Here is a 13,390-nt window from a genome sequence, read left to right as displayed (position 1 = left end):
ACCCCTTAGAATATGTTTGGATTGAGAGATGAGGAGAGAAGAGAAACTCACTTTCTCTCCACCATGTTTGGATTAACAGGAGAGAACTTGGGACTACTTTTGAATTTTAAAATATCTTAAAAGAGGTCTAGGGACGGAGTTGAAATTATAAAATATTTTAAAAGGGTTTCTTTCCAATTCTCTCTTCTCTCCACTTTTGGAGAGAAAAAAAACTCACATTTTTTTTTCTCTCCAATTATTTTCTCTTCTCTCTCCTACTTAACAATCCAAACAAGAGAAATGGAAAGAAACTCATTTATCTTCTCTTCTCTTCTCTCCATTCTCTCAATCCAAACACAACGTTAAGGTGATAAGGACCTCGGTATCCTAGAATGGCAAGAATGCTCTCTTCAATTGATTAAAAGATTGAGTTCAAGTACGGAGAACATTCGAAAGATGACAAGATCCAAGTATTTGATCTAAGTGTGAAAGCATGGATGGGGAGCGAATAGGAAACGATAGATCATGAGAGCAAGTAGGCTCCTACTACTATTGTTACTTCTTTCTAATGTGAATCTTTAATATAGGTGCTCTCTCTCTCTCTCTCTCTCTCTCTCTCTCTCTCTCTCTCTCTCAAATTTTTATTTTTTTATGTTTGAGATTTTATGAGCCAAATCCTAATTGTAAACAACTACTAAAATATTTTGAATGAATGTTATAATGTTTTCTAATGGTTATTAAAAACTTGAACCCAATCTTTGTAATGTTTGAATAATGTGTTTTAATCTTTAATTGAGGTGTAATAAATAAAAGTTGGGGTGTCACTAACAGCTCTTTCTATTTTTTTATTTTTTTTTTTTTTATTAGATCCTCTTCTATTGATCTATTTTAGAATATAATATAATAACATTTTGCTTAGTGAGTGAGATTTCAAATCTTACTCAGAGTCATTGGGCAACTTGGATTACCACTTACAATCAATCCAAATATAACAACCTTCTAGGTTTCATGAAAAACCTTAGATTCAAAATGGACGGATTTGGAATTTAAATCCAAAATTTAAAATTAAAATTCAACAGTGGCAAACAATGTTGGATCATGTTTTAGATGCTGAGCTCATGACCCTTAGTAAGATTTAAAATGGACGGATTTGGAATTAAAATCCAAAACTTAAAATTTAAATTCAACGGTGGCAAACAATGTTGGATCATGTTTTGGATGCTGGGCTCATGACCCTTAGTAAGATTTAAAATCTTACTTAGTTAGGCTAGATTAACTCATTAAATATATATATATATATATATAATATAATAGTTTTCCTAATAACTCATGATCCTTAAGTTTTAAAAGTTATGAAATATCCCAATGTTAGTGAATATAACTTTTTTTTTTTTTTTATGATGGCTTTTAGAACTATTTAAGGGCCTAATTTTCAAGTCAATTACTAAAAACACTATAATTCAATGGTTAGGAATCACCAATGAAGTTGTTATTTATTTTTTTTATATCCCATTCTAATAATATTTATTTTAAACTTAGTTTTTTTATGAGAAAAATATATGATTATGCCTGGCATCACGATATTATGCTACACCCTTTGATTGAATTTGAACCTTTTTTACTCTCATTATTTGACTAAAATTTTTTTTTTTTTTTATTGATTTTATTCTTATAATAATAATAATAATAATAATAATAATAACATATTCCACGTGCAATTTACTAGTTATTTCATAAGCAAATATCAGCATTGCCAAGTTTAAAAAGTACGGTGCATTTGTAATGTCTAGATGTGTATAAAATTTTGATGTAGACATGATGGCCATTGATCGTTTAGCCAAGATGGATTTTACGAATCCATGAAGGGCAGAAAATGAGGACTTTTCTTTTACATTAACTCCCTTTTTGTGTCTCCTATTTGTCTCCTTTTTCTATTCTTTTATTTATTATTTATGTTCTGTCAAGGTAAGGGTACTTTTGGTACCAATTTTCATCTAAGTAAGCATGTTTAAGTGATGTGGTATTTTAGCCCAATTTTGTCTTAAATGATGACAAATTAATAGTCTAGGTTAGATTCAATGGTGGTTCAGTTTTCATCTTAGTAAGGTTTTCTTAAGGGGACAACTTATATGCTTTGTGCACCTTCTGCATCAATTTTTTATTTTTTTATTTTTTTGAGAAGAATACAACATTTATCTGCTGTTTTAAGTGTTCGAGACAATTAGCCCTGTTCTAGAACAAATCGGGAGTGCTCTTTGCAGATTGCAAAGCTTGTGCCCGTACACCTAAGTTACCTCTTCTATTGCTGCGTATTTTTCCTCCCTTTTCAACATCCTTCTGTGGGTTTTAGCGGTTCTATGGTCCAGCCAACACTAGTTGGAGCTGCATCAGATATTGCACAGGTCTATTGTTCATCAAGGTCATGGCCAATAAATTAAGCTTTGGATGTCAATGAGAATTCATCTCATGACCATGCCTGCGCAGATCATCATACATAAAGAAAAATCGTGCACTTCAGTTTCAAGATAGAAATCCCAAATTTCATGGCAGTTTGCAAGCTGAAAATTTTATCGATTGGTTGATCACTATTGAATGGATATTTGAGTACAAGGAAGTGCCGAATGACAAGAAACTGAAGCCAGTCACATTGAAGTTAAAGGCAAAGCCTGGTGGGAGCAATTGACGATAACACAAAGGAAATTGCAAATCCAAGGTCACAACTTGGGAGAAAAATAAGAAAAGACAGTAGAAAATTTTTCAACCCTTTAATCACGTACAGACCATGTACCAACGTTTATAAAACCTTCGGCAAAGAAATATGACTGTCAAAGAATACATAGGGGAAGTAGACCAGTTGTTTGCAAGGAATTAGTTGATGGAAAGTGATGAATAGTTGGTACGGTAGTATATTGAAGGCATGTAACAGTTCTACAAAGGAGTGCTGAAACTTCACTAGGAATATCAGCGTACCTTGGTTGTATATGGAAAGTGATGAATAATTGGCATGGTAGTATATTGGAGGTATAGAACTGTTTTACCAAGGCATGCTGAAATTACACTAGGCATATCACCATGCCTTGGTAAGTGGAGAAGTGGCAAGGTAGGTGAGGCTGGGGTCCAATCTGTACTGAGGGGTATCAGGTCTAAGTCAACTATGGGCGGGCGGCGGGGGGGGGGGCAATATTCACAAGAAGAGTGCCAGGAAACAATTCTTGATCCAGGATTCAGGAAGAAATCAATCTAATGGATCTTCTTTTATTGCTCCAAGTGCCGGGAGCCTAGCTATACACTGGAAGAATTTGACTATGAAGGCAAGAAGTTCTTGATCAAGAAAGAAAATAAAATAAAGGGAAAAAAAGTAATCCAAATGATGGGCTGATTATAATTCATTCATATGATGATGAGACGGCAGTGCGTGGGTTGAAAAGCTTGTTCAGAGATCTGCTACAACAATTTTACAACTTTTGGGAATATTCTGATGATTTAGGAGTCAAAAATGTGTTAAACTTTTTGGTATGCTTTGGATGGATGGCTGTGATTTTGTTGCTTATATTTTAAGTTGGTCTTAAGTTTTGGTTTCTTATAAATAAAGTGTTATGAGAATATTACAACTTTTAGGTGACTAGATTATTCAATAATATTGCCTTTAAAATTTTATCTAGTTCTTTTGTGAACTCTCGGGATTGCTTGTATTAGCATCCTGCATGAGGTTTCTCCAATATTTTTCTGTTACAAATCTTGGTGGTCATGATCAAAGTTTTGTTTCTTACCTTCCTATCATTTTTCTAGCTGCCTGAATCAATCTGCCAAACACTCCAATTGTAAAACATAACTCTAATGATGGAAATTTTCAAGTTGTCTTAGAATTGGTGTCTTAGAATTGGTTCCTCTGTCTCATATATACAATATACAAGAGAATGCTCAAACAAACATGTGCTTATAAAATATATCTATTATATTCCCAAAATTATCAGGATGGTCCAATAAAGCAGGCACCACCATGCATGCATAAAATGAAAAAAAATATATGATATAATTAAGTTTATGAACATATGGCAGAAGAAAAACTAACTCGTTCTAAAGGAAGAAAAAATGCAGAAGCACTTGATGATTTGCTACCAGCATTCAAAGCCACTGCTCTTCCTTGCCAATTTATGACGGGGGAACCACTTGATCCTCCTTTTGTCCCCGATGCAGCCTGACAGGTCAAAAGCAAAAAAAATAAAAATGAGATCAAAGTTTGACTCAACATAACATAACTTGGCCTTTAACACTCAGTAAAACTGCAAACAATATGGTTAATTTTGGTGAAAGTAACACTTTATTTCAAGAAAAGGGCTTTGTAGTTAGGTCTTCCAAGATAAAGATGTTGGTATGAATGACAGAATTAGGAAAAACAAACACAACTGCAGACAATGCAACCGAGGAAATAAAGGAGATCACTTGAAATAGGCTAAACAAGTGCAAAAAAACAGACAATTTGTAAAACAAGAAAGATAGATCATTCTATTGCAGGTTGAAGGCTTTAAGAAAATGATGGACCAATGCTGTGAAAATATTGGTAAAACAAGCAAGAAAGACATTTTTGTGTATAATATTGTTGGATACAATAATTATCCTTTACATTTTATCTATAAAGAAATTGTACCTCACCCATTGTAAATAAGGGATATTTTTGTCTTTTGTAAGGTTGTGTTTGTCAGTCAAGAAATCATATCCAACATGTTGTATAAGATACACTATCCCTTAAATTTGTGTTTGTTCAACGCATAAAGAAAATGAAGAGGGTTTTAACATAAATCAAGAGGAGTTTAGCATGAACAAAAAACTGGGAAAGAGGAATCCCACCAAAACACCAGGATTACTCTTTCCTACTTTAGTAAACTCCTATTTTTCTTTTTTATTAAAAAGATTCATTTATTTTTTCCTAATTCGTTGTAAAGGCTAGAGAAAACCTCACATAGTCAAGCTCTCATTTCTATTCTCAAGGCACGTCTCTCCATCCCTCTTTTTCTTTTTTTTTGAGAAACACTTTCCTTACTAACTTAATAAGATTTTAAGCCTTACTAAGGGCCATTTTGCTCAAATGGATTACCACATTAGCAATCCAACACCACAGCCCTCTAAAATTCATTGAAAAGCTCAAATTCAAAAAAGAAATTTTCAAAAAATAATTTCTTTGGGGCTTAATCCAAGTTTTGAAAATGGATGGCTACTGAACTTCCAACTTACTCCAAAATTTAAAATTGAAATTCAACAATGAAAAATAAAGTTTTTTGAATTTGTTTTGTTCAAAGTTCATAGAATTTTATCCTCTGCAGCTCAAAAGCATCGGATCATGTTTTTTGATGTCACAAGGTAAGCCCAAGGACCCTTAGTAAGGCTAGTTAGACTCTTTTTCTTTCTCTCTCTATTCTATCTTCTTCATTTTCCACCCAGTCCATCTCTCTCTCTCAACACGACTTGATTCATGTTCCTATGATTATGTCATTTGCATGCAAACATGTATATATTGCTAATATATGTAGTTTTATATTTGATTGTTTAATTAAGCCCAAACTAATTACAAGCTTTGATTAATTCAAAATTCAGTTTGATTAATTTCATATATAGATTCAAAATTTTAATGGGTTTGAATTATTTTTATTGCTGCAAATAATTTTTTTGTTGGCCAATAAATGTGGAGTGATTTTCCAAAATCATGCGCCAGATGAAATATTTATTATGTTAATTAGAATATAAATTTTTGTGTTAAGATTTTATTTTGTGATATTTATTTTAGACTTAAAATTTAATATCAAATTTGAATTTGAAATATTTACTACACCAAAGTAAACTTTGCATCAATTTCAAATAAACAGTACGCAGATAAACTCATACCAGGATTAACGTCAAACAAACAGTATGAAAACTAATCCAGCTCAAGATTTACCATCAGAGGATAAAGAAAATCCAAGTTAGGATATGTAAAGACGATATTTTTTGTGGCCAAATAGACCTTAAATTAAGTAACATTATAATGGCATTAGATATTTTGCGTTGAACATCATTTGAAAATATAACTATCCTTTATAATTATCATCAATCCTTACATATGAGGGGTAATCTAATCATTAAAGATAAATGCTTTTGTGAAGGGAGAATTTGTAACTAAGTTTAAATAACAAGATTTGCAAAGAGTTGTTTCAACTTTAGGGGAGTTTGTTTAAATAATACTTAGTAAAGCCTTTGGGTGATGATACCAGGGACCGTTCAAATCCCGCCAACACAACTTACTAATATATATATTTGGTTTTTGCTCTAGTGCTCTCAAATACTAGCACCAACGTGTAGCGAATCATTGTTGACATTCATTTGCACACCCCACAGGTTATTTCTTGTGTTTTGATGACCTATGAGAGTACCTTATGTATGATTGTCAATTATAACATTTCCTACAATTTCAATGAAAACTTTTATAACGTTAATATCATGTCCACTACATTTCCAAAAAAAAAATTATTGATTCTCCCATTGCTCTAAACATTTTCATATCCAAGTTGACAGAACTAGACACCAAAATTAAAATTTAACACTGAAATAAACATTTTCATAACATTCCCTACTAATACATAAAAGCTTTTTTTTTTTTTTTTTTTTTTTTTTGTACAATAAACTCTTCTTTTGTAGAAAAGATTTAATGGAGGAACAAGATTAAATCAACGATCCCAGATTTTTAGGTTAAGCGTTTGATGATGATTACAATGATATCCAAAAGGGCGTGGGGAAACCCTTTCAAATAAAAAATAATATATAAAATAAAATAAAAAGAAGAAGAAGAAGACAACCACGACCATAGATGCTACACTACCAAGGTTTAAATCTTGACTCAGTTCGTTGTTCCAATTTTTTCAAAATATCGAAACGAAAGGAAATGTGAGCAAAATTTGGACTGTTCCAAAGCGTTCACTTGAAATCATTAAGTGTAGTTTTTATTCATTAATAAATACTAAAAGCAAATTTTTTAAGTGTGTAAAATGAAAGATGGAATTAAAATTTAAAATCGTCATATCGATATGCATTAAAAATTCTTCAACTTAGTTAAACAAACTGAAAGGCGTGACATCCAACCAAATGTTCAAGAAGAAACACAAAGTGGTAAGTCCACGACAAGAAGGGAGACTAACTGTGCAATCATCATCGTCATTGAAATCAATGTGTTATCCCTACCATTTTGGGATGGATACTCAAATCCTTCCATGACATTCAATTCAAGCCAAGTCATATCTCTTGTTGAAGAGTCTTAAACCCTTTCCCTAGCCTAAATTCACACTCTTTAGACCTTCATCGCCTTTCCAGAGTCTTTATTTATTTTATTTTTTTGCTAAGTGCCTTTCCAGAGTCTTTAACTTGCACTTTAAAACTTTTTTTTCACTAGTTAATCATTGGTCCTCCATGCATATGAGAAACCATCTCAATGGACTTCATACTTTTTTTTCTAAAACTCGTTGATCCAATCAAATGGTTTCATTTCTATTAGTGTCTTTCCAAGTTGATTCTCCCATTGCTCCAAACATTTTCATTTCCAAGTTGACCGAAATAGACACCAAAATCAAAATTTAATACCTTGATATCTAGTAAACTCTTCTTTTTTTCACAATAAACTCTTCTTTTCTAGACAATCAACGATCCCAAATTTTTGGGTTAAGCTTTTGATGATGATTACAATGATATCCAAAAGGATGTGGGGATACCCTTTCAAATCAAAAATAACAAATAAAATAAAAATAAAAATAAAAGAAGAAGACAACCACCACCATAGATGATACATTACCAAGGTTTAAAATCTTGAGTCACTTCGTTGTGCCAATTTTTCAAAAAAAAAAAGAAAGAAAAGGAAATGAGAGAAAAGTTTGGACTGTTCCAAAGCGTTCACTTGAAATCATTAAGTTTAGTTTTTATTCATTAATAAATACTAAAAACTATTTTTTTAAGTGTAAAATGAAAGTTGGAATTAAAAATTAAAATTGTCATATCGATATGCATTAAAAATTCTTAAACTTAGTTAAACAAACTAAAACGGAATGGCGTGACATCCAACCAAAATGCTCAAGAAGAAACACAAATTGGTAAGTCCACGACAAGAAGGGAGATTAACTGTGCAATCATCATTGTTATTGAAATCAATGTGTTATCCTACCATTTTGGAATGGATACTCAAATCCTTCCATGACATTCAATTCAAGCCAAGTCATATCTCCTATTGAACAGTCCTAAACCTTTTCCCTAGCCTAAATTCACTCTTTAGACCTCCATCGCCTTTCCAGAGTCTTAATTTATATTATTTTTTTGCTAAGTGCCTTTCCAGAGTCTTTAACTTGCACTTAAAAGCTTTTTTTTCCACTAGTTAATCATTGGTCCTCTATGCATATGAGAAACCATCTCAATGGATTTCATTCTTTTTTTTTCTAAAACTCGTTGATCCAATCAAATGGTTTCATTTCTATTTGTGTCTTTCCTTCTATTTCCATTCATTCATCTCCAACATCATCTTGGCTGCACTAATTCTACAGACATGTTGGCTATTGATTACCCAAAAATATTATGAATAAAGTATAGCCCATCTTCACCAACCTAAAAATTTGGTAATAATAATGAATAATAAAATCACATGGGAATACGATTAGCAAACAAATATGCATGTTGGCTATTGGTGTTCTAATTGTATTTTAAAATTTACCTTTAGTTTGGTCGATGTACATGAATGATAGGACATTCAAAAAGCTTACGTCAACTTAGAAGTTGAAATATTTAAAACAAGTCCAGAGAATCTGAACCCATTTCTCACTAAAGAAAGAATTTTTATATGCTAACACTAAGCTACTTACTTGCATGTAGAATGTATTGAAGTCATTGTAACCATCCCTGCAGAAAATGATACAATCATCACTAACATAGCGAAATTAATAGGGGTTCAGGACTAAGTCAGCAAGGGGAAATAAATGGTAAAAATTGGAGAGAGAAAAAATAGCTAGGGTTATGTTTGTGTAATTGTCCCTCTAAGTGGTGTTCTAATATTATATCATCAAATGTCATCTTAAATTATTATAAATAATAATAAATCATCCAATCCCATGTTGATATAATCCATACATCCACAAAACGTAACCAAAGATCCACAAAACATTCAAGGTTTATATTGTTCAAAATATTAAAAGACTAAAATTATGACTCCAAGTAAGAATTCATCAACGGGTCGAAATTATCAAATTCAATGTCATCCTTATTATATCATGCTTCATCAGTAAAGTGGTCACCATCATCTTCATCAAGGTCATCTCCTTTTACTAGTGCATCAAGGTTATCTTTCATTTTTTTCGATTTAATCGTGCAGTTAAGTGTGATTAAATCAAAGAAAAATAAAAGTCATGGCTTAAGCGCGACATTTTCAATAAGTCGCATAATTTGGTGATTAGGGTCATATTTTGGTAATTATGGTCATATCCATAAATTCAACGCCCAACATACGGATATTGCATGTGTATCATAGAGAGACCGAAATAAAAAAAAAAAGAAACTCCATATATGCCATAATTTTAAGGTTAAACAACATGACTAAAAGAAATTGTTCCATGTAAATCAAACTATAAGCATCACCACCATCATCATCATCATAAAAAGCCTTATCTCAGAAATTTGGGATTGGAGCTAAAAGAAACTCCAACTGCAAAGCGTTTCTTTTACACTACATTATCAGTCCCAAGCTCTGAGGCGACATGCTACAACAAGAGACAATTGCAATTGAAAGTCGGCAAGGGTTGGCTAGGGCATACTTAGAAACGATGTTCTCTGAGAAGGCCCAACTAAAATAAAATGTACGCAAGGGTTGCTACCCATATCTAAAGAGTGCAGGTAATGAAGACTTTCCAAACTATTTATAAATATTTAATAGTCCAAACAAGGGTAACATCGCATTTTAAGCACAAACTCAGTGCAATTAAATACTCTAGCTAGTGACTAAGCGAAACCATTGAGAATCTATTATTCCCACGGATATTCTAGATTTTTTGAAATTTTAACAGTAACTTCTAATTACATTTTGGTTGAAACTACATGTAGATGATGAAGAAAGGGATGGCCACCTAGTTCTATCTTTCCCTTTTTTCTTTTATTTGCTTTCTTTCCTTGTTAAGTCACCTCAACCTATCTAGTTGGAATTGTGTCATGATTTTGCCCTTTTTTTCCAAAAAATATGTATGCTTATCAAAAACTGAATGAAAATAAAGGAAGCTCAAGAACAAAGCAGAAAACATCAGTCTTTTTTAATAGATAATGCATCAAGTCTTCTAGATTTATATATATATGGAAAATAGATTTTGAAAGCAAATCGATTTGGGTGGAAACTACAAAGGAAAAAAGTTGCATGTAAAAGGAAACTCGATGGAGAGAATGAAGACCAAAAGGCTATTAGAGAAAAAAAAATGTTATGGTTCAAGAATGGTAACAGACAAGAAGTAAATGAACATTAAAAAACACAGAATAGTTTAAAAAAATATGAAAAGAAGTGAAAGTAGTTAGAGAGGAAAACCAAAAGGTTTAAGATGGTAGAGGAATTAAGAGTGATGACCAAAGATTCTTCGTAAGGGGCGTAGAAAGTATAAAATGGTGGAGAGGTTAATCTCAAATAGTTAAATTAAAATCAGGAAAAAAAAAAAGTCGAGAGAGAGAGAGGCTTAGAGTTATAAGTAGACGTTCATCCTAAATGTAGAATTAGTTATTACAAAATGGAAGGCTTTGGCCCAAATGGTATTTTATAGTGGTTGGGAAATGCATGGTCACACAGGAAAAACTCAATCATGCCGACTTAGTAAGCCAGTTAACAAAAATGTGGAGAATGAAAATGCCATATGAATATTTGAGGCCGGTGATAGGAACAAGGGAGATGTGCATGATTGCTATCATTACAATGGGATTAAAAATTTATGAGACACGCAATGACATTGCAGGATAGAGCAGGAAAAGGTTATGACAAGGAACAACAAAAACAGAGAACTAGTTTGGCTTCAAGCCAGAGATGCAAACCACAAAGCTATATTCTCACTAGGAAAATTAGTAGAGAAATTCACATGGGCTCTATTGACTTAACAAAGCATTTGTTTATTTCCTGGGAGAATTAATTTGACAGTACTAGGAAAAGGAGCCTCAAGCAAGTGTATCGACATTTTGAGTTAATTTGATACATACTAGGAAAAGGAGTCCCGAACAAGTACATCGACACAAGTCCTTACCTTTTAGCAAACGAGTTTCCAGATGGCTCTACAGAAAAAAATTAGCTGAGTCATACCTTTTTGTACTAGTTATGGATGGGTTAGCTACTCATATTCATGAAGAGGTCCCTTGGCATCTGATATATCAGATGATGGATTGTCAGTCAATTAAACAAAAGGGCGAATAAATTGAAAACTAGAACCTAAGGCCTACCATAGAATTAAGGATTTTAAGATAAGTAGGATTAAGTTCAAATACAAGCAATGCTACTCTAGTAAGAAAAGAAGGTACCAACTTTGTAGGTTGGTGAAGTCTGAGTAGAAATACCACAGATCTAGGTCCAATACCTGCGTTCACACATGGCACTCATGATGTCATCTCGCACCCTACGGTCCAGTCCAACATCATGATCCGGGACGAACAGAAAAAAAATCTAGGAAGTGCCAGTTGGAGTGCTAGAATAAGGCCAGAACTTCACGCTTCGACAGGAGTCCACCATCAACAAAAGGTTCATGGTCGCCTTCACCCCACACCATCTCCATGCGCAGGGATTGTCAGACGTTGTGACCTCTTCCACTTCAAGGCTACTCCTCAGCAAGCAGCCTTTTCTAATTACTAAGGTGAAGGTAATTGCCAAGGAACACAGGAGGTGAGATGCTCCTAGAACCACATCTAAAGGAAATTTGTAAAGATAAGGGTGTTCACGACGCAATCGACACTATAAACGTTCATGTCGTCCTCAAAGGTGTTCAAGAGCCAATACACCTTCCCTAAGAACAACCCCCCCCCCCTCCCTCAAAGGAAATTGGTGACCTTTTGCTAACTTTATCACCACTGGGAATAAGAAGGGTTAAACCGTCGCATGAGGCTCACATTCGATCACGTGGTGCAAAAGACAATAAGAGATTAGTGCCTCAAGATAATAAGTAGTCTTCTTTCCCTCACCCTCAATGAATTTTGTTGAAGTACATCAACAAAATTGGTTTGAGCTTGGGTTGAGGCGTTAGGTCCATCACAAATCCAACATCTTATATAGATATATATAAAACAAAAGATTTGATTGCATGGACCAAAGGATCACCTATCAATATGGAGCGCACATCCACGTGGCACGTAAAAATGATCAAATGCAACGTCAATGTAAAGCGTAAAATTTTAAGAACTCTAAAAAATTATTTTTAAAAAAAGATTTTTTTTTCATCGTTGGATTTGGATTTTAAATTTGGGAGTTTAGTGGTCGTCCATTTTCAAAGCCTTAGATTAAGAAGAAAAAAAATTGTATTTTTTATAACTAATCTATACCATGAACGCTAGAGATCTGAGTTGTCAGTTGAGACAACGTGGCAGTCCATGTGACCCTAATGAGAACCTCAATCAAGGCTCTACATGAGTCATTTGGTCCATGTAACCTTTGTTCCATATATCCTTGGATTGGACAAATTATTCACTAACAGAAACAAAAATGAAGGATCAAATTAATTGGATGAGCACAATAAAAAATCAAATTGGAAAAAGAAAAAGAAATATATCTAACTCCAGATATAAATATTGATCCTAAATTCCTTATCAAGTAAGTTCTTACCAGCACGAAGGGCGTAACAATCTAAGCATTGTCTCAAAGAGGCTTGGAAAATTAGACTGGACTGTAAAAATGCAGACTACCCACACCTAGACAGAAAAACCCCATGAAGCTTTGTTATTCCCAAGGATTGCCTTGGGCCTTTCCTACGCAACTTAAGAGGAGGGCAAACAAGTCCTTCAAAGGGGGTAGAGTCATTAGTGAGATACCACTCTAGAAGAGCTAGAATTCTAACCTAATGTCAAGACTATAAGGAAAAAGGTTGAATGGACCGAAGGACCATGTTGAGCCTTGTTCAAGGCCCTCACACGTCAAGACCTTTAGGGTTCATGGTTTAAATTAGATTCTAAAAATCATAAAAAAATATTATTTTTTTGCCTGATCTAAAGATTTGAAAATGGATAGCCACTGAACTCCCACATTTAAAATCCAAATCCAACGGTGAAGTCTTTTCAATTTTTTTTTCGAGTTCTTAAAATTTTTTTGCTCTATATTAATGTGACACTCGATCATTTTTTGGGTGTCACATAGACATGCGCCCCATATAGATAGGTGGTCTTTCAATGCATACATCCAAATATATGT

At 33.3% G+C, this 13,390-nt stretch overlaps 1 protein-coding gene across 1 annotated transcript in view; it reads right to left on the bottom strand.

Annotated features, from left to right (window-relative positions):
- DEG7 (DegP protease 7) overlaps positions 1–13,390 on the bottom strand; it is a 60,608-nt gene that overhangs the window by 33,596 nt on the left and 13,622 nt on the right. The window contains exons 5-6 of the mRNA XM_086447292.1: positions 8,847–8,883; positions 4,052–4,177 (exon numbers count right to left, since the gene is read on the bottom strand). Of these exons, the coding sequence (XP_086303418.1) occupies positions 4,052–4,177; positions 8,847–8,883 (163 nt within the window). The remainder of the gene's footprint in view (positions 1–4,051; positions 4,178–8,846; positions 8,884–13,390) is intronic.

This window comes from Akebia trifoliata, chromosome 7, assembly GCF_017979445.1.
Source record: "Akebia trifoliata isolate Shusen 1 chromosome 7, ASM1797944v1, whole genome shotgun sequence".
NCBI lineage: Eukaryota > Viridiplantae > Streptophyta > Magnoliopsida > Ranunculales > Lardizabalaceae > Akebia > Akebia trifoliata.
This window is presented reverse-complemented; position numbering and strand designations above follow the sequence as displayed.